The sequence below is a fragment of the Hemitrygon akajei genome, chromosome 8 (genome assembly GCF_048418815.1).
Source record: "Hemitrygon akajei chromosome 8, sHemAka1.3, whole genome shotgun sequence".
NCBI lineage: Eukaryota > Metazoa > Chordata > Chondrichthyes > Myliobatiformes > Dasyatidae > Hemitrygon > Hemitrygon akajei.
The window spans coordinates 158,426,111-158,453,622 of NC_133131.1; the positions used below are offsets into that span (position 1 = coordinate 158,426,111).

A 27,512-nucleotide genomic window follows, 5' to 3' on the forward strand; every position below is an offset into this window, starting at 1 on the left:
ATTTTTTTGAAGAGGTTATGAGGAAAGTTGACGAGGGTAAAGTAATGGACGTTGTCTATATGGACCAGTAAGGCCTTTGACAAGGTTCTGCACGGAAGGTAAGTTAGGAAGGTTCAATCGTTAGTTATTAATATTGAAGTAGTAAAATGGATTCAACAGTGGCTGGATGGGAGATGCCGGAGAGTAGTGGTGGATAACTGTTCGTCAGGTTGGAGGCCGGTGACTAGTGGTGTGCCTCAGGGATCTGTACTGGGTCCAATGTTGTTTGTCATATACATTAATGATCTGGATGTTGGGGTGGTAAATTGGATTAGTAAGTATGCAGATGATACTAAGGTAGGCGGCATTGTGGATAATGAAGTAGGTTTTCAAAGCTCGCAGAGAGATTTAGGCCAGTTAGTAGAGTGGGCTGAACGATGGCAGATGGAGTTTAATGCTGATAAGTGTGAGGTGCTACATTTTGGTAGGAATAATCCAAATAGGACATAGATGGTAAATGGTAGGGCATTGAAGAATGCAGTGGAACAGAGTGATCTAGGAATAATGGTGCATAGTTCCCTGAAGGTAGAATCTCATGTGGATAAGGTGGTGAAGAAAGCTTTTGGTATGTTGGCCTTTATAAATCAGAGCATTGAGTATTGGAGTTGGGATATAATGTTAAAATTGTACAAGGCATTGGTAAGGCCAAATTTGGAGCATTGTATACAGTTCTGGTCACCAAATTATAGGAAAGATGTCAACAAAATAGAGAGAGTATAGAGAAGATTTACTGGAATGTTACCTGGGTTTCAGCACCTAAGTTACAGGGAAAGGGTGAACAAGTTAGGTCTTTATTCTTTGGAGCGTAGAAGGTTGAGGGGGGACTTGATAGAGGTATTTAAAATTATGAGGGGGATAGATAGAGTTGACGTGGATAGGATAGGCTTTTTCCATTGAGAGTAGGGGAGATTCAAACAAGAGGACATGAGTTGAGAGTTAGGGGGCAAAAGTTTAAGGGTAACACGAGGGGGAATTTCTTTACTCAGAGAGTGGGAGCTGTGTGAAACGAGCTTCCAGTAGTGGTAGAGGCAGGTTCGGTACTGTCAATTTAAAGTAAAATTGGATAAGTATATGGACAGGAAAGGAATGGAGGGTTATGGGCTGAGTGCGGGCCAGTGGGACTAGGTGAGAGTAAGCATTCGGCACGGACTAGAAGGGCCGAGATGGCCTGTTTCCGTGCTGTAATTGTTATATGGTTATATGGTTACACTGCCATCGTAGAGAACATCCTCACATCAGCCATTACTGTCTGGTTTGGTGGGCAGCACGATAGTGTAGTGGTTATCACAAAGCTTTACGGTACCAGGGCACAGTACAGATAGAGTGGATGTGGAGATAAGGTTTCCTATAGTGAGGGAGTCTAGTACCAGAGAGCACAGCATCAGAATAGAGGGACATTCATTTAAATCAGCTTGAGGAGGAATATCTTTAGCCAGCTGGTGATGAATCTGTGAAATTCATTGTCACAGACCGCTGTAGAAGCCAAGTTATTGGATATATTTGACGCGGAAGTTGACAGATTCTTGATTACTCAGGGCATCAAAGGTTACAGGGAGAATGGTGTTGAGAGGGTTAATAAATCAGTCATGTTGGAAAGATAGAGCGGACTCGATGGGCTGAATGGCCTAATTCTGTTTGTATATCTTATGGTTTTATGAATGTACCTGTGATGAAACTGAATCTGGATCTGATCTGAAGTTTTGCATTGAGAGTTTTTGCAGATCAGTTGTTACAATAAATATACAGTCAATTTTATCGGAGATTATAGCTTAGTGGCAGTGCAGAGCCAACAGCAAAACAGCACTTCATTCAATAGACACATCAGCCTTACCTTCATATAGCCAATCACTCAGGCCATTGAAAATGATCCCCTCCTTCCCAGTTGCTACCAGACGTATGGCTTGACTATGAACGTTCAGTTGATAGAAGATGTTGTTCTCAAAGATGAAAATCTGTTCAACAAGGAATAACAACGTGGGATTTAGGGCAAGAAACAAAATCAGGGCAACTGAGAACTGCATAACATACAAATGAATCTGACTATCTAATTATTTGGAGATATAGTGTGGAACAGGCTTTTCCAGCCCAAGGAGATGCCCAGCATCTCACCAATTTAACACTTGGCTAATCATAGGGCAATTCGCAACAGTCAAGATGGCGTCAGGGTACAACATTTCCCCAGTCGACATCTTCCAGATAGCTCACAAGAATATCTGTTATACTTCTCTTGCATCTGTTTTTCACCTTAAATGTGACTCTGGGACTGTTAGAGCCTGTGGTTGACAGTTTGGAGACCATTTAAATGATCTTTGCTGTCTCTGAGAAGATTCCGGGAAGCGAGCATGGCTTCAATGCACAGAGACTTCAGGACAGGACAGGGCTTGAGCCAATGCTCGACTCCATTTCAGCATTTACGGCTGATGAAAGTGTGGAGGAAGACTGGGACATCGAGATGAATGTGGAAGATGACTGTCTGCCTGCCGGAGAAGGAGTCTGTGAGTCTGTGTCACTGTGTGGCTCGCTGTGGCAGACAGATAGGTCTCCCTGCCTTGTGTGGTGGCCCTCTCTTTCAATGAACGCAGGTGATATTGCAGGATGGTATTGTGGTTCCGTTTATGGATTGTGGACTTCTTCAGGCCCATGGTTTTTATGTTCTGTGTTTTCTTAATCGCCTGTTGCTTTTCTGTTTTGTTGTGCAAGGGGAGGGTGTTTGAGGGTTGACATTCTGTTGTGTTCTGTTGGATTTTTGTGTGGGGGAGGGGATGATTATTTTGGGGGGTGATATTCGAGTTCCACTTTGTGTTGGGAGAGGGTGGTTTTGGAAGGGGTTGATGATCAGGATTGAGATGCCATTTTTTTTGTGTTGAGCGGTGGGCTTGATGTTTCTCTCTGAATGACTTTCATGTTCTATCTTTGCTTCATGGCTATCTGGAGAAGACAAATTTCAGAGTTGTATACGGATACATGTTTTGATAGTAAGTGAACTTTTGACCCTTTGACTGGTACAACTTTGGACTGTGGGAGGAAACTGGAGCATCCGGAGGAAACACATGAGCTCACAGAGGACACCGGAAGAAAACTCCTCCCTCCATCCTTCTTTCTTTGTCCATTCTCCATACAGGTTCCCTTCTCAGGTCTTCTCTTCTCCGCAGTTGCCCATCACCTCTCTTTGCTTCCCCTCCTCCTTCCCTCACTTCCGTGGTCCACTATCTTTTCTCTTAGCCTTGCACCTTCACCTGTTTGTGCAGCAAAGATGATTTTAGGCCTACATACAAAGACAGAAATTGAAAGGTGGGAATAATATTCTGAGTTGCATCTATTTCAATGGAAGGAGCATTGTAGGTAGGGTGAAGAAGATTAGAGCAGAAATCACCACATGGAATTATGGCATTGTATCTATTAGTGAGACTTGGCTGCAAGAGGAGCAGGACTGGGACCTCAATGTTTTGGGGTTCTTTTATTTAGACATGATAGAGGGGGTGGTATTACTGGACGTCCCTTTAGGGAATGAGACAGGGCAGGTGAGAGAAGTGTGTGTAGCAGAACACTTTTGATCTAGTGATCACAATTCCATTAGTTAGACGATAGGACCTTTAGACGTAGGAGCAGAATCAGGACATTTGGCCATTGTGCCTGCTCCTTCTATTCCATCATGGCTGATTTATTTTCCCTTTCAACCCCATTGTCCTACCTTCTCCCTGTAATCTTTGACAGGTTCCTGAAAAATCAAGAACCTATCAACCTCCACTTTAAATATACTCAATGATTTGGCCTCCACTGTGGTCCTCGGCAATGAATTCCACAGATTTGCGCCACCCCTCCGCCCTTTGGCAAAAGAATTTCCTTCTTATCTCTGTTCTAAATGGATGTTCCTCTATAATGTAATGGTCTTGTGATGGTGGAGTGACGTAATTTTCCTGCCAGTGAGAGGTCATGTGATAGTTTTTTTCAACAGGGTATAAAAGGAGAACCCCTCCCTGTGACGCAAGTCAGTTCATGGTTTAATTTGTCAGTGACTCCGTTCTGCTGCGTATTTGATGTTATGACGCAATTTCACATAGATCTGGTTTCAGGAGGTCTAAGAGAGATCTCAGATTCCTGCTCATGAACAGCATTGTGGGTGCTTGATTTGTCATTGCACAAATAGAGCTCTGATACACAAAATGGGAGTTGTCCACCTTGTGCTGAAGAGCAATGTCCTCCTAGCTCAAAGTTTTATTGGACTTCTTGAAGGTTTGGACAAACTTTTCAGCTAGCCCATTCATTGCTGGGTGGTGAGGAGATGATTTGAAATGTTTGATGTCATTTTTCTTCATGAATAGTCTGAACTCTTCTGATGTGTATTGTGGTCCGTTGTCATTCACAATTTTTTCTGAAGAAGATAATCTGCAGAATGGGAACTGTCTTTTCTGATATGCTTGACTTCATTGGTATGACCACAGGCCACTTTGAATGAGCATCCACTGCAATCAGAAACATGGAGTCCATGAATGGCCCAGCAAAGTCAATATGCACTCTTTGCCATGGTGATGACGGCCACTCCCATGGGGGTAAAGGTGCCGCTGGGGGTGCATTTTGAACTTTGTGGCATCCTCAACAGCTTTTGGTTAAGGCTTCAATCTATCTATCCCAAGCCACCACATGTATCTCTGAAGATGAAGACTCTTCATCTTCACTGTAGCCAGGTGTCCTTTCTGCAGGTTCTCTCACACTCTGGTGCACAGTTTAGAGGGAACCACAAAACAAGACCCACACATCAGCATTCTTTGAAATACCAACAGTTGGTCTTGTCTCCCTGAGAACTCCAGAAATAAAGGATTACCATGAGCTGGCCATCCTTGTATGGTGATGTCATAGACTTTTGACAATGTCAGGTCATTCCTAGTTTTTCTTCGTATTTCAGAATTTGTTACGGGTAGCTCGTCCACCAGTGCTGTGTGAAACACCTCTGCTAGGTCACAGAATAAAGACTTTGCTTCTTCAGTTTTCAATGGTAAAAGATATGATAAGCCGTCAGCGTCGCTGTGTTGTTTGGTAACCTTGAACGCTATGTCAAAAGAGTGGGCTCCAAGAAAGAATGCCCAACATTGCAACCAGGTAGCAGACATCACTGGGATTCCCTTCCTTTGATTGACAATGGGCACAAAGGGCAGGTGATCTGTCACTAGAGTAAACTTTTGTCTGTAGAGGTAATGGTAGAACTTCTTTAGTCCCCACACTAGACTGAGGGCCTCTTGGTCAATCTGTGCATAGCTGCATTCTGCGCTCGTCAGCGATCTTGAAGCAAATGCAAACAGATGTTCATATCCATCTTTCATAGTGTGTGACAAAATGGCACCAATGCCATAAGGGGATGCATTGCATGACAGTCAGGTGGGCAAAGATGGGTCATAATGGGTGAGCAGTTCATTGGACGTTTTTAGTCTCTTTGGTTCCTTGAATGTTCTTTCACATCTTTCTGACCATTCCCACCTTGCTCCTGTCCGTAACAGTGCATTCAGTGGAAGCAGCACTGTGGCAACGTTTGGGAGAAACCAGTGGTAGTAGTTTACAAGGCTCAAGTATGATCTGAGTTGTGACACATTTTCTAGTTTGAGTGCCTGCAGCACTGCTTCAATCTTCTCTTTTGAGTTATGTAAGCCATGCTTGTCAATGACATATCCAAAATATGAGATTTCATTCTCGAAAAACTCACATTTTTCTCTCTTTGCACCCAGACCATACTCACTCAACCTGGTAAGCACTAAACCAAGGTTCTGGAGGTGCTCTTCATCATTCTTGCCATTCACGATAATGTCATCAAGGTAACGCTGTGTTCCTGAGATATCTTGCCACACTTGGTACATTGCTCTTCGCCAAATTGCTGGAGCTGATGTGACGCCAAAGATGAAACTATTATACTGGAACAGCCCCTTGTGAGTGTTGATTGTGAGGAACTTCCTGCTTGACTCCCCAATCTCCATTTGCAGATAGGCTTGTGACAAGTCAATCTCCCCCCACCTGCCAAATATGCAAAAGTGTCTTCTAATCATGGCAGGGGATACTGCATAGTACGCAACACAGGGTTGATGCTCACTTTGAAGTCCCCACATATGCGAACAGCTCCAGCCCTCCCTTCCTTGATCACCAGGATGGTATGGCCCAATTGTTCCACTCAACCTTGGGAGAATGCCAGATGCCTCCAAGCTCTGAAGTTCAGCATCCACTTTAAGGAATAGTGCATAGGAACTGGACACGCTTTATGGAACCTTTGTGTTGCTGCTTCATCCAGTTCAATTCTGGCCTTCGTGCCTTGAGTTTACCAATACCCTTCACAAACACCTTCTCATTATCATTAAGCAGCTGTGACAGTCTCTGTTTAATGTTACCATTTGGGCTACAGTTGCTGGTTGATGATACATTGAGAGCTTTGATTATATGCCAGTTTAGTTGGATTTTTCTCAACCATTCACGTCCAAAAATTGCTAGCCCTCCATTTTTCAACACATAAAGCTTTAACTGCTGTGTTTTGTCTCCACACATCACATTCACTTTCAGTTTGCCTTTGGGAGACACTTTTTCACCTGTGTCGACCTTCAACATCATCAAAGTTTTGCTAATGGTAGCTTAGAAAACAGTCTGTTGTAGTTAGACTCTGAAATTACAAAGTTGACCCTATATCCAGAGCCATTTTCACTTTTACACCAGACACTTCTGTTGTGATCCATATGATTTTTCGATCTGCTTCAGTACTGCACTTCAGCTCACCTTTGTCAGACTCTGTGTTGTCTGATTCAGTTTCACATTCACTCACTTCATATAGTTGTTTAGCTTTGTCTTTGAAACTTTTCACTCTGTGTGGATTTTTTTCGTCAGTTGTGCTTTTTGTCTGACTTGCACACTCTCTCTATGTGGCCTTGTCTGGGACACTTTCTGCAAACATTTTCTTTGAACAAATAGTCAATTGCATTATGGGAGAATTTGCTACATCGACAACATTTTTGCCTTTTTGCACCATTCAGGGATATTTTGTGTGTTTTACATTCTCAACTCTTTTGCTACAGTTCTGACACATCTTGTACCTCTGTCTCCATTGGCATCAAATCAGTAGGAAGATGTGACATAGGATTGGAAGATGTTGAATCCTTGTGGGTTGAGTTAAGAAACTGCAAGGGTAAAAGAACGTTGATGTCAGTTATATACAGGCCTCCCAACAATGACGGGGAGGTGGACCACAGGTTACAACAGGAAATAGAAAAGGCGAGTCAAAAGGGCAATGTTATGGTAGTCATGGGAGATTTTAACATGTAGGTCAATTGGGAACATCAGGTTGGTAATGGATCTCAAGAGAGTGAGTTTGTTGAATGCCTAAGAGGTGACTTTTTAGAGTGGTTTGTCATTGAGCCTACTAGGGGATCAGTTATACTGGATTGGGTGTTATGTAATGAACTGGAGGCGATTAGGGAGCATAAGGTAAAAGAACCCTTAGGAATCAGTGATCACAATATGATTGTGTTCAACTTGAAATTTGATAGGGACAAAATGAAGTCTGATGTAGCAGTATTTCAGTGGAGTAAGGGAAATTACAGTGGTATGAGAGAGGAGTTGGCCAAAGTAAATTGGAAGGAGCTGCTGGCAGGGATGTCAGCAGAGCCGCAATAGTGTGCATTTCTGGGTAAAATAAGGAAGGTGTAGGACATGTGTGTTCCAAAAATGAAGAAATACTTAAATGGTAAAATAATATCACCATGGCTGACAAGGGAAGTCAAAGCTATTGCAAAAGCAAAGGAAAGGGCATATAACAAAGCAAAAATTAGTGGGAAGATAGAGGACTGGGAAGTTTTTAAAAAAACTACAGAGAGCAACTAAAAGAATCATTAGAAGGGAAAAGATGAAAAATGAAAGCAAGCTAGCAAATAATATCAAAGTGGATAGTAAAAGTTTTTTTCAAGTATGTTAAAAATAAAAGAGAAATGAGAGTGGATATAGGACCATTGGTAAAAAAAGGCAGGAGAAATAATAATGGGGGACAAGGAGATGGCTGATGAACTAAATGAGTATTTTGTGTCAGTCTTCACTGTGGAAGACACTAGCAGTATGCCTGATGTTGCAGTGTGTGAAAGAAAACAAGTGAGTGCAGTTACTGTTACAAGAGAGAAGATGCTCAAAAAGCTGAAAGACCTAAAGATACATAAGTCACCCAGACCAGAGGAACTACACCCTAGGGTTTTGAAAGAGGTAGCGTTAGAGATTGTGATGGCATTAGAAATGATCTTTCAAAAATCATTGGACTCTGGCATAGTGCCAGAGGACTGGAAAATTGCAAATGTTACTCCACTCCCGGAGGAAAGCAGCAGAAAGGAAATTATAGACCAGCTAGCCTGACCTCAGTGGTTAGGAAGATGTTAGAGTCAATTGTTAAGGATAAGTTGATGGAGTACTTGGTGACACAGGACAAACTAGTACAAAATCAGCATGGTTTCCTTCAGGGAAAATCCTGCCAGACAAACCTGTTGGAATTTTTTGAGGAGATTACAAGTAGGATAGATAAAGAGGATGCAGTGGATGTTGTACATTTGGACTTTCAGAAGGCCTTTGACATGTTTGCCATGGTGGGAGAGTCTAGGACAAGAGGGCATAGCCTCAAGATAGAGTGTCACCCTTTCAAAGCAGAGACGTGGAGAAATTTCTTTAGCCAAAGGGTGATGAATTTGTAGAATTTATTGCCACGTGCAACTGTGAAGGCCAGGCTGTTGGGTGTAGTTAAGGCAGACATTGAGAGGTTCTTGGTTGGACATGACATCAAAGTTTACGAGGTGAAGGCCAGGAACTAGGGTTGAGGAGGAGATAGAAAAAAAAGGATCAGCCATGATTGAATGGCGGAGCAGACTCGAGGGGCTAGATGGCCTAATTCTGCTCCTATGTCTTATGGTCTTATATTGCCATGGTGAATCCCTGATGTTAGGTCTCTTTCTCACAGTACCCTCTTCAGAGTGCTTTGTCTATGCATGCCACATTCAAGCCTATCCCTTAATACATCAGAAAGTCCATCTCTAAAGTCACAGTATTGGGAAAGTTTGTGCAGTTCTGCAATATCTTCAGAAAAACTTTCATTCTTTGACTAGTTCCATTTATGAAATTTACAATCTTAGCTATTACTAGTGGTTTTGAGGTCAAGAGATTTTGTAAAATTTCAACAATTTTGCCAAACATCTTGCTTGCTGTTTTTTCAGGAGTTACTAGGTTGCATAAGAGCCTGTATGTTTTAACACACATTAAACTAAGAAGTGTGGGGACATTCCTTTCCTCATCCATGTCATTAGCTATTAAAATACAGTTCAACGCTCTTGATATAAAATTCCCAGTCCTCATTAGCACTATCCAATACATCAACTTTCCTGACTATGGCCATCCTCACTTTATTTTCACTTTTAGCTTTGATAGTTGTGCATCTCCCACTGTGACTGTGCATCCCTGTGCTAGCATCCGTGACTGCTCTCTCTGTGCTGGCTCACTCTTTCCTTTCACTGTCTCTCTCCTTTCCTCCAAGTACCGTCATCTTGTAACTGTTGGTTCAGTTGGTGATACTCGCTGACATTCAGGCTTGTAAGTGTTGCCCGTTTGTTATGTCTGTACAACTACAGATCAAATAAATAAAAGCAGACACTTGGAGGTGAAGTTAACCCGTATATTCACTTTGCAGAGAGACCTACAAATCGGAGTGCTAAAAGAAGTCATGAGTTTGCTCTGGCAGGCAAGTTGAAGGAGATCTCAAAGGCTTCTACAGGTATATTAAGAGCAAAAGAATTGCGAGATACATAATTGGTCCACTTGAAGATTAACATGTTCATCTACACATGAAGCTGAAAGAGATGGGAGAGATTTTAAATGGACTTTTTTTTGCATCTGTATTTACTCAGGAGATGGATACAGAGGCTATGGACCTCAGGCAAAAGAGCAGAAAAGTCATTGACCTTATACGGGTTACAGAGGAGGAGGTGCTTGCTGTCTTGGGGTAAATTAGGGTGGTTGAATCCCCAGGGCCTGACAAGATGTCCCCTCGGACTAGTGCAGATGAAGAAAGGGTGGCGAAGAAAGCTTTTGGTATGCTGGCCTTTATAAATCAGAGCATTGAGTATAGGAGTTGGGTGTAATGTTAAAATTGTACAAAGCATTGGTAAGGCCAAATTTGGAGTATTGTGTACAGTTCTGGTCACCAAATTATAGGAAAGATATCAACAAAATAGAGAGAGTACAGAGAAGATTTACTAGAATGTTACCTGGGTTCCAGCACCTAAGTTACATGGAAAGGCTGAACAAGTTAGGTCTTTATTCTTTGGAGCGTAGAAGGTTGAGGGGGGACTTGATAGAAGTATTTAAAATAATGAGGGGGATAGATCGAGTTGACATGGATAGGTTTTTTCCATTGAGAGTAGGGGAGATTCAAACAATAGGACATGAATTGAGAGTTAGGGGTCAAAAGTTTAAGGGTAACACGAGGGGGAATTTCTTTACTCAGAGAGTGGTAGCTGTGTGGAACGAGCTTCCATTAGAAGTGGTAGAGGCAGGTTCGGTATTGTCATTTAAAGTAAAATTGGATAGGTATATGGACAGGAAAGGAATGGAGGGTGCGGGCCAGTGGGACTAGGTGAGAGTAAGCGTTCGGCATGGACTAGAAGGGCCCAAATGGCCTGTTTCTGTGCTGTAATTGTTATATGGTTATATTGCAGGGGCTCTGACAGAAGTATTTAAAATGTCCTTAGCCACATATGAGGTACTGGAGAACTGGCGGATAGCTAATGTTGTTAAGTCGTACAAGACAGGCCCTACGGGACAGAATATATAAGTATTTAGATGGGGAGGCTTGATAAGAGAGAGTCAACATGGTTTTGTGCGTGATAGATCATGCCTGAACAATCTTACAGATTATTTTTCGAGGAGCTTTCTAGGAAAGGCAGCGGATGTTGTCTACGTGGACAAAGCCCTGCATGGGAGTTTGTTCAAGCAGGTTCAGTTACTTAGCACTCAGGATGATGAAGCAAATTTGATTCTGCATTAGCACAGCAGGAGAAGAAATGCCTGCAAGAAAATGAATCTTAAGGTGGTAACATACAGGTGCTAACATACAGTATATACGTACTTTGACAATAAATTTACTTTGACTTACTTTGACTTTGATGGAGTGGTAGTAAATTGTTGTCTCTCTGACTGGAGCCCTGCTACTAATGACTGTGCCATGGGGATTAGTGCCCAGTTTGTTGTTGTTTATCATCTAATATTAAAGATTTAGATGATAATGTAGTACTCTGGATCAGCAAATTTGTGGATGACACCAATGTCGGGGGTGTAGTGGACAGTGAGAAGGTTATCAAAGCTTACAGCATGATTTGGACCAGCTGGAAAAATAGGTCGCAAAATGGCAGATGGAACTTAATTCAGGCAAGTGTGGGGTATTGCACTTTGGGAGGACAAAGCAGGGTGGAACATACACAGTGAATGGTAGAGCACTGATATAATAAATGCAATGAGAAATACAGATTTATAATTAATTGAAAGTGACATCGTAGGTAGATAGGGCATAAAAGAACTGTTAGCACATTGCCCTTCATACATCAGAGTCCTGAGCACAGGAGTGGAGACGTTATATTGAAGTTGTTGAGGCTGAATTGTGCAGTTCTGATCACGTACCTTCAAGAAAAATACCAATAAGCTTGAAGAGTGCAGAGGAAATTTAGAAGCATGTTGTAGGAACTTGAGAATCTGAGTTATAGGGAAAGGTTGAACAGGTGTAGAAGTGTAAGACAATGAGGGGAGATCTCACAGAGAAAATTACGAGGGGTAAATATGGGTAAGTACCTGAAGGCTTTTTCCTGAGTTTGCATGGGATTAGAGCTAGAGGTCATAGGTTAAGGATGAAAGGTGAAATATTTAAGGGGAACCTGAGGGAGAACTTCTTTACTTAGAGGTGGAAGGAGCTGCCAGTGGAAGTGGGTTCAACTGCAATAATTAAGAGAAGTTTGTATGAGCAGATAGATGTGATTAGGCAGAGAAACAGATTGGCACAGACCAGATGAGCCAAAGGACCTGTTTCTATGTTACAATACTTTATGACCTTATGACTTTGCTTATGATAGCAGAACATTTAAAAGAATTAGCGGCCAAGGTAGTGGTGATGCCTGAAGCAATGTTTACGTATACAGTTTAGCTTAGCCACTGTCCATGTGATGGCAGCCTTTTGATACGGATGCTGTGTACTCTGCTTGGAACTTCAATGAGTAAAGCAGATGTTGGAAATAACTCATAAAATGTGTAGCTCGAGTGTTTGACGGTTGGACTGAGTGAATGAAAAGTTTGCAAATGAACTGCCGAGATCAGAGAACAACTTAACCCGGGGATACTTCAGCAAATGCTCTCCACTACAAAGTAAATACCACAGACAACGTTCATTTGAGATAAAACAGAAATATGCTCTGCAGCACCTTTAGAGAGAGAGAAACAGTTAATGTTTCAGATTGGTGAATATTTATCGATCGAGAATGTTAATTCAGTTTTTCTCCCCTGATGGGATGAGTATTTCCAACATTTAGTATTTTACACAAGCACATTTATAGGTTTTATTGTTTACCATTTACTTCTTATATTTGAATTCATTTGAACATGATGGAGACATGTATTTTATAGCACTTTTTACAACCTCAGGAAGTCTCCAATGAACTTTCCGGTCAATGAAGTACGAAAAACCCTGGCAACCACACTCTTAGGAGAATGACAAGATTCCAGAGGTGTGAAGACAAAAAGAAACTAGATGGCTCTAAGGATGACTGCTTTCAGTTAGAGGGTCAGACTGGAGAGGCTGTGACTGACGATTTTATCGAAAAGTCAAAATCATGACTGGGGACGAGAGGGTATGCTGCGGGAAGCTTTTCCCATCAGTAAAGGATTCAAAGACCAGGAAGCCCAGATTTCAAGATTTGAGTTAAGGATACAATTGAGCAATTGTTTTGGAACTATTGTGTGATTGGAATGTGAACTTCATTATCTCTCATGAAATGGGGTCTATCAGGACCTTCAAAAGCAATACCATTTGATATCAAGGGAAAAGAGTGATGGAGTGAGACAGATGATATTTTTCTGTTAGAGGCTGAAATAAACTCAAACAGGCTGAATGGGCACGATCTGAGCTCTGATTCCCTGGACTTGCTTTTGCGGCAGGATATATTGCGTTGGCAACATGCCACAGATTGATGAAGATGGCAATTGATGAAGATGGCATTTCATTGGATCACATTCAGTGTTAACAAATGTCTCCCTGGAAAACATCAGTCAGAGAGTTATAGTTACATAGCCAAGGATCCCTCCCACCGTGGCCATCGTCTCTTCTCCCCTCTCCTGTCGTGAAGAGGATATAAAAGTTTGAAACCACATATGGTGAGATTCAATGACAATATCTATTCTGCTGTTATCTTGAATGAACCTCTGTTATACTTGTGATGAACTCTTGATCTCCTAATCTATCTCATTTTAGCCCTTACACCTATTTGTCTACCTACACTGCACTTTCTCTGTAGCTGCAACATTTTATTCCGCATTACTTTTCTTTATGACCTCAATATACCTGTTGTTATGAGTGATGAACAGACTTGATGGACAATGGGGTACAGAGTTAACCATTCCCCTCCTGAGAACCACGAACTATTACTGTTGCTAAGCTGACCATGAGAAAGAGAGATGGAAAAACAAGCAAGAACATCGGCGACAGATAAGAGAGAGGGGGAAATTGCTGATTAACTGTATTGTGACTCCTTTTTTTTGAATTATTTACTGTTTCGCTGCAAGGACAATAGTTTGCTCATAAACATTCCTCAGTGGACTGAAGGAGTGGCCTTATTTGATGGACACAGTCATTCAGGAGTGATGGATAGCTGAGTCCCCATGAGTAGGGATAAAAGACAGGTCTGGAGAGACACCCTCCAGACACTGATTGAGTGTTGGAACCCACAAGAAAGGTGGGGGCTTCGAAGACCGAACCAGGAGGTCGGTCATTAAGGCAATCAGTGTAAAAGCAGGGCCGGTGGGGACTTGTGTGTGTGTCCACTCATGCCAGAGGGACGAGTCCACCACAGAAGAACGGTCTAGCAGACGGACGGAGAGGTCATAACTGAATGACCACACCGATACGACGGATTAAGAAAGCAAAGGAAGGTTTGCCTGACTGTAGCTGTTACATCTCACTCGCTCTCTCTCTCTCTCTCTCTCTAACGATTACAATACAACAACCACAACTACATCAGCACTCATGAACTGAACTTTATACTTTTCTATGACAATTTATTTACCCCTAGACATCGATAGAGCTTGTTTATTATTGATTATTATTATTCCTACACTTTTAGGTTTATTACTGCTAACTTGTTTTATATGTATATTTGCATTATTGATATGATTTTGCTTATTTTTTATTAATAAACACCTTTAGTATAGTACCACCAGACTCCAATGAATTCTTCTTTCTCTGCTGGTTAGACACCCAGTTACGGGGTACGTAACACTGTGAATAGCATATCAGAGGTGGAGAGGGTTGGTAACTGTAAATTCCTTGGCATTATGATTTTAGAGGATCTCTTCTGAAACCAGCGGCTAAGTGCCATTGTGCGATTCCACAGAAGGAACAGAAGTACCTCTACGTTCTTAGGAGTTCGTGCGGATTTGGCATGTCACCTAAAACTTCTATAGATGCACAGTCGGGAGTATACTGACTGATTGCATCACAGTCTAGTAGGGTAACAGCCATGCTAGGAATGGAAAAGCTTACCAAAAAAAGTACTGAACACAGGAATGTGTCCCACACATTCCCACCTAGAAAGTAGCACCCATCATCAAGGACCCCCACTATCCAGATCATGCTCTCTTCTCACTGTTGCCATCAGGGAAGAGGCACAGGAGCCTTAGTTTCAACATCACCAGGTTCAGGAACAGTTAGTACTCTTCAAATGTCCAACTCCTGAACCAGCATGGATAACTTCACTCACCGTAACACTTAACTGATTCCATAACCTATGGACTCACTTTCAAGGACTCTACAACTTATGTTCAATACATTGCTTATACATTTTTTTTGCAGACATGGTCTTCTTTTGCACATTAGGCATTTGTTGATCTTTGTGTGCAGCTTTTCACTGATTCCATTGTGTTTCTTTGTTCTACTGTAAATGCCCACAAGAAAATGAATCTCAGGGCAGTGTATGGTGACATATATGTACTATGAAAATAAATTTACTTTAAACTTTTAACTGCCTGGATGGTGTACAAAACAAACACTTTTCACTGTAATTCAGTACACATGACAACAATCTAATACCATAAACACAAAATACTCTGCAGATGCTGGGGTCAAAGCAACACGCTGGAGGAACTCAGTAGGTTGGGCAGCATCTGTGGAAACGAACAGCCAACGTTTCAGGCCGAGACATTGACTGTTCATTTGCACGGATGCTGCCCAACCTGCTGAGTTCCTCCAGCGTGTTGTGCGTGTTGCTTAATCTAATACCATAGTGCCTTACAACACAGAAACTGGACTTTTGGCAATTCTGACTATTAAGCACCCAATTATACCCAGTCCTATACTAATCCTATTTTATTCTACCAATCAACTCCCCCATCTTCTAACGCTCCCCCATTTGCTAAGTAAGCTATTTGCTTACTTTTATTGTTTGCACGATTTGTTTCTCTTTGCACAGCGGGTGTTTTCTTTGTTTTAATGGGTTCTTTTAGGTTTCTTTGTTTTATGGCTGCCTGTAAGGAGACAAATCTAAAGGTTGTAGAAAGTACTTTTACTTTAATAATAAATGTACTTTGAACTTTTGTACACATTAGGAGCAACTTACAGAAGCCAATTAACCCACGCAACTTTCCAATATGGGGAAAAAAATAGAGAACTTGGAGGAAATCTGCCTGAAGTCCAAGTCAAGTTTATTGTCATATGCACGAGTACATGTAAGCGATGGAAAACTTCCTTGCAGTGGTATCACAGGCACACAATAGCTCCAGATATATAAAATATACAAGAACAACGTAACATAACAACATGTATAAAGTTATCAAATGAAGAACACAAAAGGAGCAAGAAAATAACTGGTCCAAAATGATCAAATGGTCATAATGTTGCTGTACTCAATAGAGATCAGGATTGTGCAGGTTGGTTCAAGAACCAAATAGTCAAAGGTCTCAGTGAGAGCATGCAAACACCACATGGACAGCAATGCAGGTCAGAATCATCCAAGTGAGCCATTGTGCACTGTTGGTTTTTATTTATTACTTCTGAGTAACTGTCGTCCAAAAGGCATTTATTTTCTAGAAGTGGAAGATGAAATTGTGTGCAGTTGTTCAGAGAATTTTCCAAACATACTCATTAAATGAGAGAAAAAAAAATCCTTCTTCAATGGGGCATGGTTCTGATAAATGCCTGGTTCATCTTTCACTGTTGATGCAGCTGTGCTGTGAGTTGAGATTTAGTGGGAGTAAGCTATCAAACTGATCAAGGAAAACACTCGTCTACCTTGAAGAGGCTTTTCTATAACACTGCTGAAAGCGTGTGGGTGGATTATTACCCAAGTCAAAATCACTGGAGCCAGCAACAAGAACTAATGTCTTGCTGTTCAGCTTCTTGGCTAATTTTGTATGGTAGGGCTGTTCTAACAAAGAACAGGATTTCCATAAGCACTTCCATTAAATTGTCATCTATTCAAAAGTCCCACATAGAAAGCATTCTGTCGAGGTCAGCAGGAGACGCTCATGGAGTGAGCACTGTTTCAGATTCGCTCCATAACCTTTACTTTTCTTAACCTATGATCACCCTTATTTAACTTACTTTTAGCTACACCAAAAGATTCTTGCTACTTTTTTGGACTTATCTTTAAGAGTTTATTGTGAATTTTTGAAGAAATGAATACAGAAATGGCTCTTAGATCTAAAGGGCGAGAACCTGGGAAGGATCCTAACGGGAACGGGAAGAAGAAAAAGACTGATCCTAAGCGCACTGAATTGACTTATGAAATATTATTGGAGGTTTTAAATGAAAAATTTGAAGAACAACAACAAATTTTTAAACAAGATATAAAGGCTTTTCAAGATTATATGGATAAGACGGATTCAGTAGTTAACCAGCAGCAAGTTCTAATCGCAACTTTGCAAGAGGACGCTCGGAAGCGAGACTTGATAATTGAAAAACTGGAGCAGAAATTACTTTCGACGATTAAACAGGTGGAAACACTTAAAGCCAAGAGTGTCGACTTTGAGAATCGGTCCAGAAGACAGAACTTATGCATACTTGGTCTCCCAGAAGGTATTGAACAAGGGGACCCCTCAAAGTACTTTGCTCAACTTTTAAAGGATGCGTTCCCTTCTGTATTCCCAGACAGTCTTCCGTTACTTGATCACGCTCACAGAATTATGCATTGTTCACCAAGTGCGTCAGCTAAACCACCGGTTGTAATTGTCCGATTTCACTACGTGCATGTTAAAGAGCAACTTATTCGTGTGGCTCGGCATGTAGGGATGGTCAAATTTCAAGATCACAATTTTCGATTAGTGGAAGATTTTAGTCCAGAAGTAATAAAGGCAAGGCTTCTTTTTAAACCTCTGATGTCCGAATGCTATGAGAAAAATCTAAAACCCGCGCTCTTATACCCTGCGAAACTCAGAATCTTGCCTCCGAATGCACCTCGGTGTGTTTTCCTTTCTACATCTGAAGCGAGAAGCTTTCTGAATGAGAACTTCCCTACTGCTATGGATTCTCGTCTCTAATAAATGAGTGATTTTGATCATGCAAGATGGGTTTTGTTTCCAAAACCAGATTTTGTTTCTGGCTATTGGTGTAGGTTTACTCTATATTTTATACTCTAATTAAAGTTTTTTTTTCGACATACTAATCTTTTTATTTTACTTACTTCAACCACTGTACTTTATCTTTGGTCATTATTATTAATCCTTCGAAGGTGAATTTTTTTTTTACTAAGATGGCGGTTTCTTCTCTAAAATATTTTTGGCTTTTTTTTCGATTTCGCCATTTTTTTTCTCTCATCTTCTTCCTATAATGCATTTCTTATCACAGTTTAATTTTTTTTGGTTTGTTTGGGTTTTAACCCGATTTATAAGTTACTAGTGATTATATTTTTTGTTTTTTTTACTATGAATTATATTAAGAAGTTTGGTTTTAGTATAGTGATTATTATTTCTTTAGAGTTTGGGTGGATCTTTTTTTTATCCTTTATATACGGAGTTGTCTTCTGCTGATATGGGGGTAGATTTAGTTTCATCTGTCCTTTTTCCCAGTCGTTTCCTGGCTGGGGTGGTCTTTTTTCCTCTTGGGTGGGGGGGGGGGTGGGTTTTTTTTTTCTAAATCTTATGTTCCTTACATCAGTTTGTTTTAGTTTCTTCATTTGGGCTGATTTTAAACTACTAAAATGTCCGCGATGTCATCACTTCCGGGTCCGCCCCTTATTTTTGTTCCTCTTCCGGGTGCATGAGTTCATAATTTGGTTAACCCTTTATATACCAAAGGGTTGATTTCAGAAATATGGCTCAGACCATTAATTTTGTCTCTTGGAATACTAATGGCTTAAACCATCCGATTAAACGGAAAAAGATTTTCAAAGTATTCCAAAGACTCAATGCACATATTATTTTTGTACAAGAAACTCATGTGAGGAAAGAGGATAATTATCGCTTTTTTAGGTTTTGGCGGGGTCAACAGTACCATTCGAATTCGAATGCTAAAGTAAAGGGAGTTTCAATTTTTATTGACTCCTCTATTGCACTTGTCCAACACGATATCTTTTCGGATCCGAATGGTAGATTTTTGTTAATTACTGGTTTACTTTTTAACAAAAAGGTTGCTATGGTTAATGTTTATGCTCCAAATGTGGATTGTCCCGATTTTTTAAAGTCCTTATTTACTTCTCTACCTAATCTAAATGAATACAGGTTAATAATGGGTGGTGACTTTAATTGTTGTTTAAATCCTTTGTTGGACAAATCTATATCTACTCAGACTTTACCTAACAAGTCGGTCACTTGTATTAACTCTTTTTTGACTGATAATGGAATTTTTGATATTTGGAGATTTCGGCATTCTAAGGACAAAGAGTTTTCATTTTTCTCACATGTTTATCATTTCTACTCGAGAACTGATTATTTTTTATTGACTCTTGTTTTATTCCATCTGTAATTGGTTGTAATTATGATATTATAGCCATCTCTGACCATGCTCCATTAAAACTTTCTATTAAATTTACGGATACAGCTTCTAGTGCTATACAATGGCGATTTGATTCTACCTTACTGCAAGATCCAGATTTTATTAAATTTATGAAGGAACAGATCGATTTCTTCTTTTCAACTAATTCCACGGATGATATTTCTTGCAGAACACTTTGGGACACTTTTAAAGCATATATACGTGGACAGATTATCTCCTACTCTGTTGGTCTGAGAAAACGCATTAAGAAGGAAACTCTTTTATTGGTTGATAAAATTAAAGAGATTGACAAGAAATATTCGATTACTCCTAGTAAGGAGCTTTACAAACAAAGGGTTGAACTTCAAACGGAACATAGTTTATTATTTACATCTTCGATTGAAAATCAATTAATGAAAACCAGATCTGATTTTTATATACATAGTGATAAATCGGGTAAACTGTTAGCTAGTCAATTGAAGAATGCTTTGGTTAAACGTCAAATTACTAAGATCCGTCAGCAGAATGGGGATCTGACAGTTAACAGAATGATGAGATAAACAAATCATTTCAAGATTTTTATACCTCCCTGTATCATTCTGAATTCCCTCATGATCATAATGTGTGATTTTCTTGGGAAATTGAATTTTCCAAAATTATCATCAGATAATCTTTCAATATTAGAAACTCCTATTACGGATGCAGAAATTAAAGGGGTTATTTCCTCTATGAATTCTGGGAAAGCACCAGGTCCAGATGGGCATACAGTAGAATTTTTAAAATGTTTTTCCACTACTCTTTCTCCTTGGTTATGCAGGGTTTTTGAAGAAGCAATTAGATTGGGCAATCTGCCACAATCTTTTTATAGAGCTTCCATTTCTTTAATATTGAAGAAAGATAAAGACCCTACTGACTGTGCATCCTATAGACCAATATCTTTATTGAATGTAGATTCCAAGATCTTTTCCAAGTTACTGGCATCCAGGCTGGAGAAGGTATTACCCCAAATTATTTTGGAAGATCAAACCGGTTTTATTAAAAATCGCTATTCTTTTTTCAATGTTAGGAGATTATTGAATATTGTTTATACTCCTTCACATAGCACTTCAGAATGTGTCATTTCATTAGATGTGGAGAAAGCATTTGATAGGGTTGAATGGCCATACTTATTTAATGTGCTTGAGAAGTTTAATTTTAGTCCGACATTCATTTCCTGGATTAAACTGATATATCATACTCCAGTAGCCTCGGTGCTTACTAACAATCAAAGATCTCCCTTTTTTCGTTTATTTCGGGGTACTAGACAAGGCTGTCCTCTTAGTCCATTATTATTTGATATTGCTTTAGAACCCTTGGCAATTGCTAACAGAGAATCACAGAACATTTTTGGCATTAATCGTGGGACAGATATACATAAGCTATCATTATATGCAGATGATTTATTATTATTTATTTCTGATCCTGAGAAATCCATTCCTGCAGTTATATTATTGTTGGCTCAATTTAGTGATTTTTCCGGGTATAAATTAAATCTTAATAAGAGTGAATTGTTTCCTTTAAATAGACAGGTTCTAATTTATGGAAATTTACCTTTTAAATTAGTTAATGACTCTTTTATTTACTTAGGGATTAAAATCACAAAAAACTATAAGGACTTATTTAAGGTTAATTTTTTACCCTTAATCGATCAGATTAAATGTTTGTTTACTAAGTGGTCACCAGTATCTTTATCTCTGATAGGTCGGATTAATGCTATTAAGATGGTTATTTTACCCAAGTTTTTATATATATTTCAAGCGGTACCAATTTTTATTCCGAAATCTTTTTTTGCTAATGTTGATTCAAAAATTTCCTCATATATATGGCAGAATAAAAATCCTAGATTAGGTAAAAAATATTTACAGAAGGCAAGGAAGGAAGGTGGATTGGCATTGCCTAATTTTAGATTTTATTATTGGGCAGTTAATATCCGATATTTGATATGTTGGTTAAAGGATTGGGGTATATCTTTTAGCCCTCATTGGGTGAACCTGGAAATTAAATCTGTACAAGGATTTGCATTGGGTTCTATTTTAGGGACTTCTCTTCCCTTTGCTCTTTCTAAATTGCTGAAACGAATTGACAACCCGATAGTTAAACATACTTTACGTATATGGTTTCAATTTCGGATATTTTTTGGGTTGACTCAGTTTGTTTTAAATATTCCTATTGTATCCAATTGCTTTTTTTATCCTTCTATTATAGACCAAGCTTATTCAGCTTGGAAGACTAAAGGATTACTACGATTTTCCGATTTATTTTTGGATAATTGTTTTATGTCTTTTGAACAATTATCTAATAAATATAATTTGCCTAGATTTCATTTTTTTAGATATTTACAGATTAGGAATTTCTTAAATACTGTACTTCCTACTTTTCCAAATTTTGTGTCTTCGGGTATTTTGGAGAATTTGTTTGAACTAAATCCTTCTCAGAAAGGGCTAATATCAAAACTTTACAATATAATTATGAAGATACATTCAGAGCCCTTCCATAAGATTAAAAATGATTGGGAAAGAGAACTTAACCTTACTATCCCTATTGAGAATTGGGATAAAATTCTTCAATTAGTTAATACATCATCTATATGTGCTAAACATTCATTAATACAGTTTAAGGTTGTGCATAGGGCTCATATGTCCAAGGATAAATTGGCTCATTTTTATTCCTATATAAATCCTATTTGTGACAGATGTCATTCTGAGATAGCGTCTTTAACTCATATGTTCTGGTTGTGTCCGCTTTTGAAAAAACATTGGAAAGACATTTTTGATATTATTTCTACGGTATTGAACATTGATTTACAACCTCATCCTATTACTGCAATTTTTGGTTTACCAATGATGGACTCACTCCATTTATCCTCTTCCGCTTGTCGAATGATTGCATTTCTTACATTAATGGCTAGAAGATCTATTTTGTTGAATTGGAAAGAAATTAATCCCCCTACCGTATTTCATTGGTTTTCTCAAACTATGTTATGTCTAAATTTAGAAAAAATTAGGTGTTGTATTTGATACTTCTATTAAATTTGAAAAGATATGGAGACCGTTTATTCAATATTTTCATATGATGTAATATGACCCTGTTCCAAGCCTATTTGTTTTTCCAGTTTTGATTTTATATATGTTGAGAGGATCGGAGTTGACGACACTGATGATTCTGTATTTTTGTGAGATATTATAAACAGCCCTTTTTTTTTCAATTTTTTCTTTTTCTCTTTTTTCTTTTTTGTTTTTTTTCCCTATTAGTTATTAGATTATTAGATTAGTTTTTTTGCATAATTTTTTTTCTTTTTCTTTTTTCTGTTTTTTTTAAATATATATTATGATATACCTAGGTTTGCCTTGTTTATTTGTAAATCGTATCGTCCATGATTTGGGAATACTCATTTATACTGTAAACATTGCTTATGTATTCTTTCATGTTCAGTTGAAATGTGTATGTTTGTAATCCCATTATCTACGTATCAATTTTATTTTGTTGATATTAATAATAATAATAATAAAAAGATTGAAAAAGGACAAAAAAAAAGCATTCTGTCTGGAGGCAAAATGGCTTGGTAAGCTAACTGCTCTGCCTATGACCACAAAAAGATGCAGAGTTGTGGACACAACTCAGCACATCACAGGACCCAGTCTCCCCTTTTTGACCATACAGCATAAGACATAGGAACAGAATTAGGCCATTCAGCCCATCGAGTATGCACTGGTATTCCATCATGGCTAATTTATTATCCCTCCCAGCCCCATTTTCATGCCTGCTCCCTGTAATATTTTATTTCCTTACAAATCAAGAACCTACCAAACTCTGCTTTATATATACACAGTCTATATGATGGACTGTCTATACTCTTCCCTGCCTCAGTAAAGCAGCCAGCATAATCAAAGACCCCACTGACCCCAGACATTCTCTTTTCTCCCCTCTCCCATTGGGGAGAAGATAGAAAAGCCTAAAAGCATGTATCACCAGGCTCCAGGACAGCTTCTACCCTGCTGTTATAATGGCTCCTTGTATGGCAAGATGGATTCTGATATCACCATCTAACCTGTCCAGAACTTGTTCATTATTGTCTGCCTGCACTGCACTTCCCCTTTATTCTGTATTTTTTAAATTGACATAGTAGAAAGGAAAAACAATGTACTGATGTGATGAAATGGCCTGTATGTAAAATGAAGTTCTTCACTGTACCTCAGTACAGTTTGCCAACTGACCAACCTGAATGAATGAATGGAGCTTGTAAGATTACCTCGCAGGTCTCCCAATTCCTATTCAATCCCTTTCCTGGCTGATCTCGATTAACTTCCATCTATTTTCCCCAGTACTAACCACATGCCTGACTTAAAGCTGGTGTGTTGAAGTCCCTTCCTCAGCTCTCAAGATCAAAGTGCATCTCCTAGCTCTATGGTCTTGCCCCTACTTGAAGTCTGCAATCTTTCCTCTCTGGCCTCCTCTCAGCACCTCCACCCCACCATAAGTGGCCAACCCTTTGCCTGGCTAACTCTTTAGCTCAAGAATTTAGATCCTCTAAATCTACCCCTTAAAGTCAACCATTTTTAAGAAGTCATATGGTATACTTGTCTTTATTAGTTGAGCCATAAGAACATAAGAAATAGGAGCAGGAGTAGGCCACCTGGCCCATTGAGTCTGCCCCGCCATTCAATAAGATCATGGCTGATCTGGCCACGGACTCATCTCCACCTGCCTGCCTTTTCCCCATCACCCTTAATTCCCTTACTATGCAAAAATCTATCTAATCTTGTCTTAATTATATTTACTGAGGTAACCTCCACTATTTCATTAAGTGGAGAATTCCACAGATTTACCACTCTCTGGAAAAAACAGTTCGTCCTCATCTCTGTCCTTAATCTACTCCCCTGAATCTTGAGGCTATGTCCCCTAATCCTAGTCTCACCTATCAGTGGAAACAACTTCCCTGCTTCTATCTTATCATTGAATTCAAAAGTCAAAAGTTGCCGCTTTAATAAAAATCCATTTAGATCGCACTGATTTGTTCACCCCACTACAGGAAGAATATCGAGGCTTTGGGGAGCGTGCGGAAGAGGTTAACCAGGACGCTGCCTGGATTAGAGGGCACGTGCTATCACAAAAGGTTGGACAATCTTGTCTTGTTTTCTCTGGAGTGATGGAAGCTGAGGGGAGATCTGACAGATTTATGAAGATTATGGAAGGCATAAATAGAATAGTCAGACATTATCTCTTTCCCAGGGTGGAAATATCTGATTTGTTGTTGTTCAATCATTAAGCCAAGTCTGACTCTTCGCGACCTCATGGACCGTAGGGTCCAGAGAGTTTTTATGTCAAGTTACAGAAGTAGATTGCCAGGCCTTTCTTCCGCGCAGATACTGCTACAGCCCAGGTTGGGATCCGACTGGGCTCGAACTCAGGACCATCTGCCTCGGAGTCCAGTGCTGATGCCACTACACCACCAGCTGGTCCAGAATATCTAATACCATTTAAAGAGAAAGGGAGTAATTTAAAGAAAACGTGAGGGGCAAGTTTTTTTATACAGAGAGTGGTGGGTGTTTGGAATGCACTGCCTGGGGTGATGCTAGATACATCAGGGACTTTTAGAGGTGTTTAGATAGGCACATGAATGAGAGAAAAATGGAAGGATATGGACATTATGTAGGCAAAAGAGATTAGTTTAGTTGGTCATTTGATTACTAATTTATTTGGTTTGTCACAACATTATGGGCTGAAGGGCCTGTTCCTGTGCTGTATGATCTATGTACCTTCCTCTCCTTTTGTGTCATGTGTCCATTTTTTTAAAAGAGTAAATGAATTATACACTCAGTGGCCACTTTATTAGGTACATCTGTATGTTAATGCAAATATCTAATCATCCAATCACGTGATAGCAACTCAATGCAGACATGGTTGAGAGATTCAGTTGTTGTTCAGGCCAAACATCAGAATGGGGAAGAAATTTGATTTAAGCAACTTTGACTGTGGAATGATTGTTGGTGCCAGATGGGGTGGTTTGAGTATCTCAGGGTCTGCTGATCTCCTGGGATTTTAATGCACAGCAGTCTCTAGAGTTTACAGAGAATGGTGTGAAAAACAGAAAAAATGGCAGTTCTGTGGGCAAAAATATTTTGCCAATGAGAAGTCAGAGTAGAATGGCCAGACTGGTTCAATCTGACAGGAAGGTGACAGTAACTCAAATCACCACACATTGCAACTGTGGCGTGTAGAAGAGCAGCTCTGAACACACAACATATCAAACCTTGAAGTGGATGGGCTACAGCAGCAGAAGACCACGAACATACACTCAGTGGCCACATTATCAGGAACAGGAGCTTCTTAATAAAAGGACTACAGAGTGTGTAAAGCGAAGTTGTGGGGTTGTTTAATTTCCTCTAATTATTGCAATCCAGGAAAATTACAGCTCAACTCTCTCATTATCAATGCGTTAATGAGTTCAGCGTAACCCCACATAAAACCAGAAATCCATGTGTCTGCTAAATTATGAGCTTCCACAGCAAGAGACGGCACTTGGGTGCACACACATCACACATCAAGAAAGTGATGGTAGCTGTCAGTAAGCATGCACTCAGGATTCATCAAAGGTGCCAGCTGAGGTAATGTTAGTGTGTCTGGCCGTGGACCATCGCCTCGTCTGAGGCGAACTGGTGCAGAAGAGAACTCCGATGATGGATAATGCTGACAACCTCAAGCGTTGAAAGGATTACTCCTTAAAATGAAAATTCGGCCCATAGACTGACTGTAAAATGGGGATTTTATCAGGCTTGAGGCAGCTACAGTCTGTGCTGATGAGACTGTAAGATTGAAATCTCTCCCTCTCTCTCTCTCTCCCTCCCTCCCTCTCCCTCCCTCCCCTTAACCCTTACATACTGTTCATATTCTATAACTTCACAGTATGGTCTGGGTCAATTTTGACCCAACCTAAGAATTCCTCATAACAAGCATCTATACCAAGTAGCCTACCTGACATTAATAAATGGGTGATTAATCCTTATTTAATGTTTCAGAGATCTAAAATCCATTTCAATAGATACGGGTCAAATTTGACCTGGAACAGCCTCAATTTGTGGCACCTGTACAAAAGTATAAAATTTTTAAATATTTTCATTTTTGCACATTTTGGGTCACTTCAACTACTGCACAGGGTCTTGCCATCTTCAGAAGTTTTCTGATGACTCTGCCATAGTTGGATGCATCAGCAAGGGAGATGAGGCTGAGTGCAGGACTACGGTGGGAAACTTTGTCACATGGTGCGAGCAGAATCATCTGCAGCTTAATGTGAAAAAGACTAAGGAGCTGGTGGTGGACCTGAGGAGGGCTAAGGCACCGGTGACCCCTGTTTCCATCCAAGGGGTCAGTGTGGACATGGTGGAGGATTACAAGTACCTGGGGATATGAATTGACAATAAACTGGACTGGTCAAAGAACACTGAGGCTGTCTACAAGAAGGGTCAGAGCCGTCTCTACTTCCTGAGGAGACTGAGGTCCTTTAACATCTGCTGTTTTATGAGTCTGTGGTGGCCAGTGCTATCATGTTTGCTGTTGTGTGCTGGGGCAGCAGGCTGAGGGTAGCAGACACCAACAGAATCAAAAAACTCATTCGTTAGGCCAGTGATGTTGTAGGGGTGGAATTGGACTCTCTGACGGTGGTGTCTGAAAAGAGGATGCTGTCCAAGTTGCATGCCATCTTGGACAATGTCTCCCATCCACTCCATAATGTACTGGTTAGGCACAGGAGTACATTCAGCCAGAGACTCATTCCACCAAGATGTAACACTGAGCGGCATAGGAAGTCATTCCTACCTGTGGCCGTCAAACTTTACAACTCTTCCCTCGGAGTGTCAGACACCCTGAGCCAATAGCGGGGTCCTGGACTTATTTCCACTTAGAAAAATTTACTTATTATTATTTAGTTATTTATGGTTTTATATTGCTATATTTCTACACTATTCTTGGTTGGTGCGACTGTAACGAAACCCAATTTCCCTCGGGATCAATAAAGTATGTCTGTTTAGGAAAAGTCATCAAATCTCGGCTTAAGAAACGGCATTTAGTGTGTTTTTACTGCTGACAAATGTCAAAATGGGTCAAATTTGACCTGAACAGTATATAAACATAGAAACATACAAAATAGGTGCAGGAGTAGGCCATTCAGCCCTTTGAACCTGCACCACCATTCAGTATGATCATGGCTGATCATCCAACTCAGAAT

General features: G+C 40.0%; 1 protein-coding gene across 5 annotated transcripts in view; it reads right to left on the bottom strand.

Moving 5' to 3' along the window:
* dpp6a (dipeptidyl-peptidase 6a) overlaps positions 1–27,512 on the bottom strand; it is a 1,522,610-nt gene that overhangs the window by 170,740 nt on the left and 1,324,358 nt on the right. For all 5 annotated transcript variants that reach the window (XM_073054906.1, XM_073054908.1, XM_073054905.1 and 2 more), the window contains exon 8: positions 1,871–1,991. In XM_073054906.1, coding sequence (XP_072911007.1) covers positions 1,871–1,991 — 121 coding nt within the window. The remainder of the gene's footprint in view (positions 1–1,870; positions 1,992–27,512) is intronic.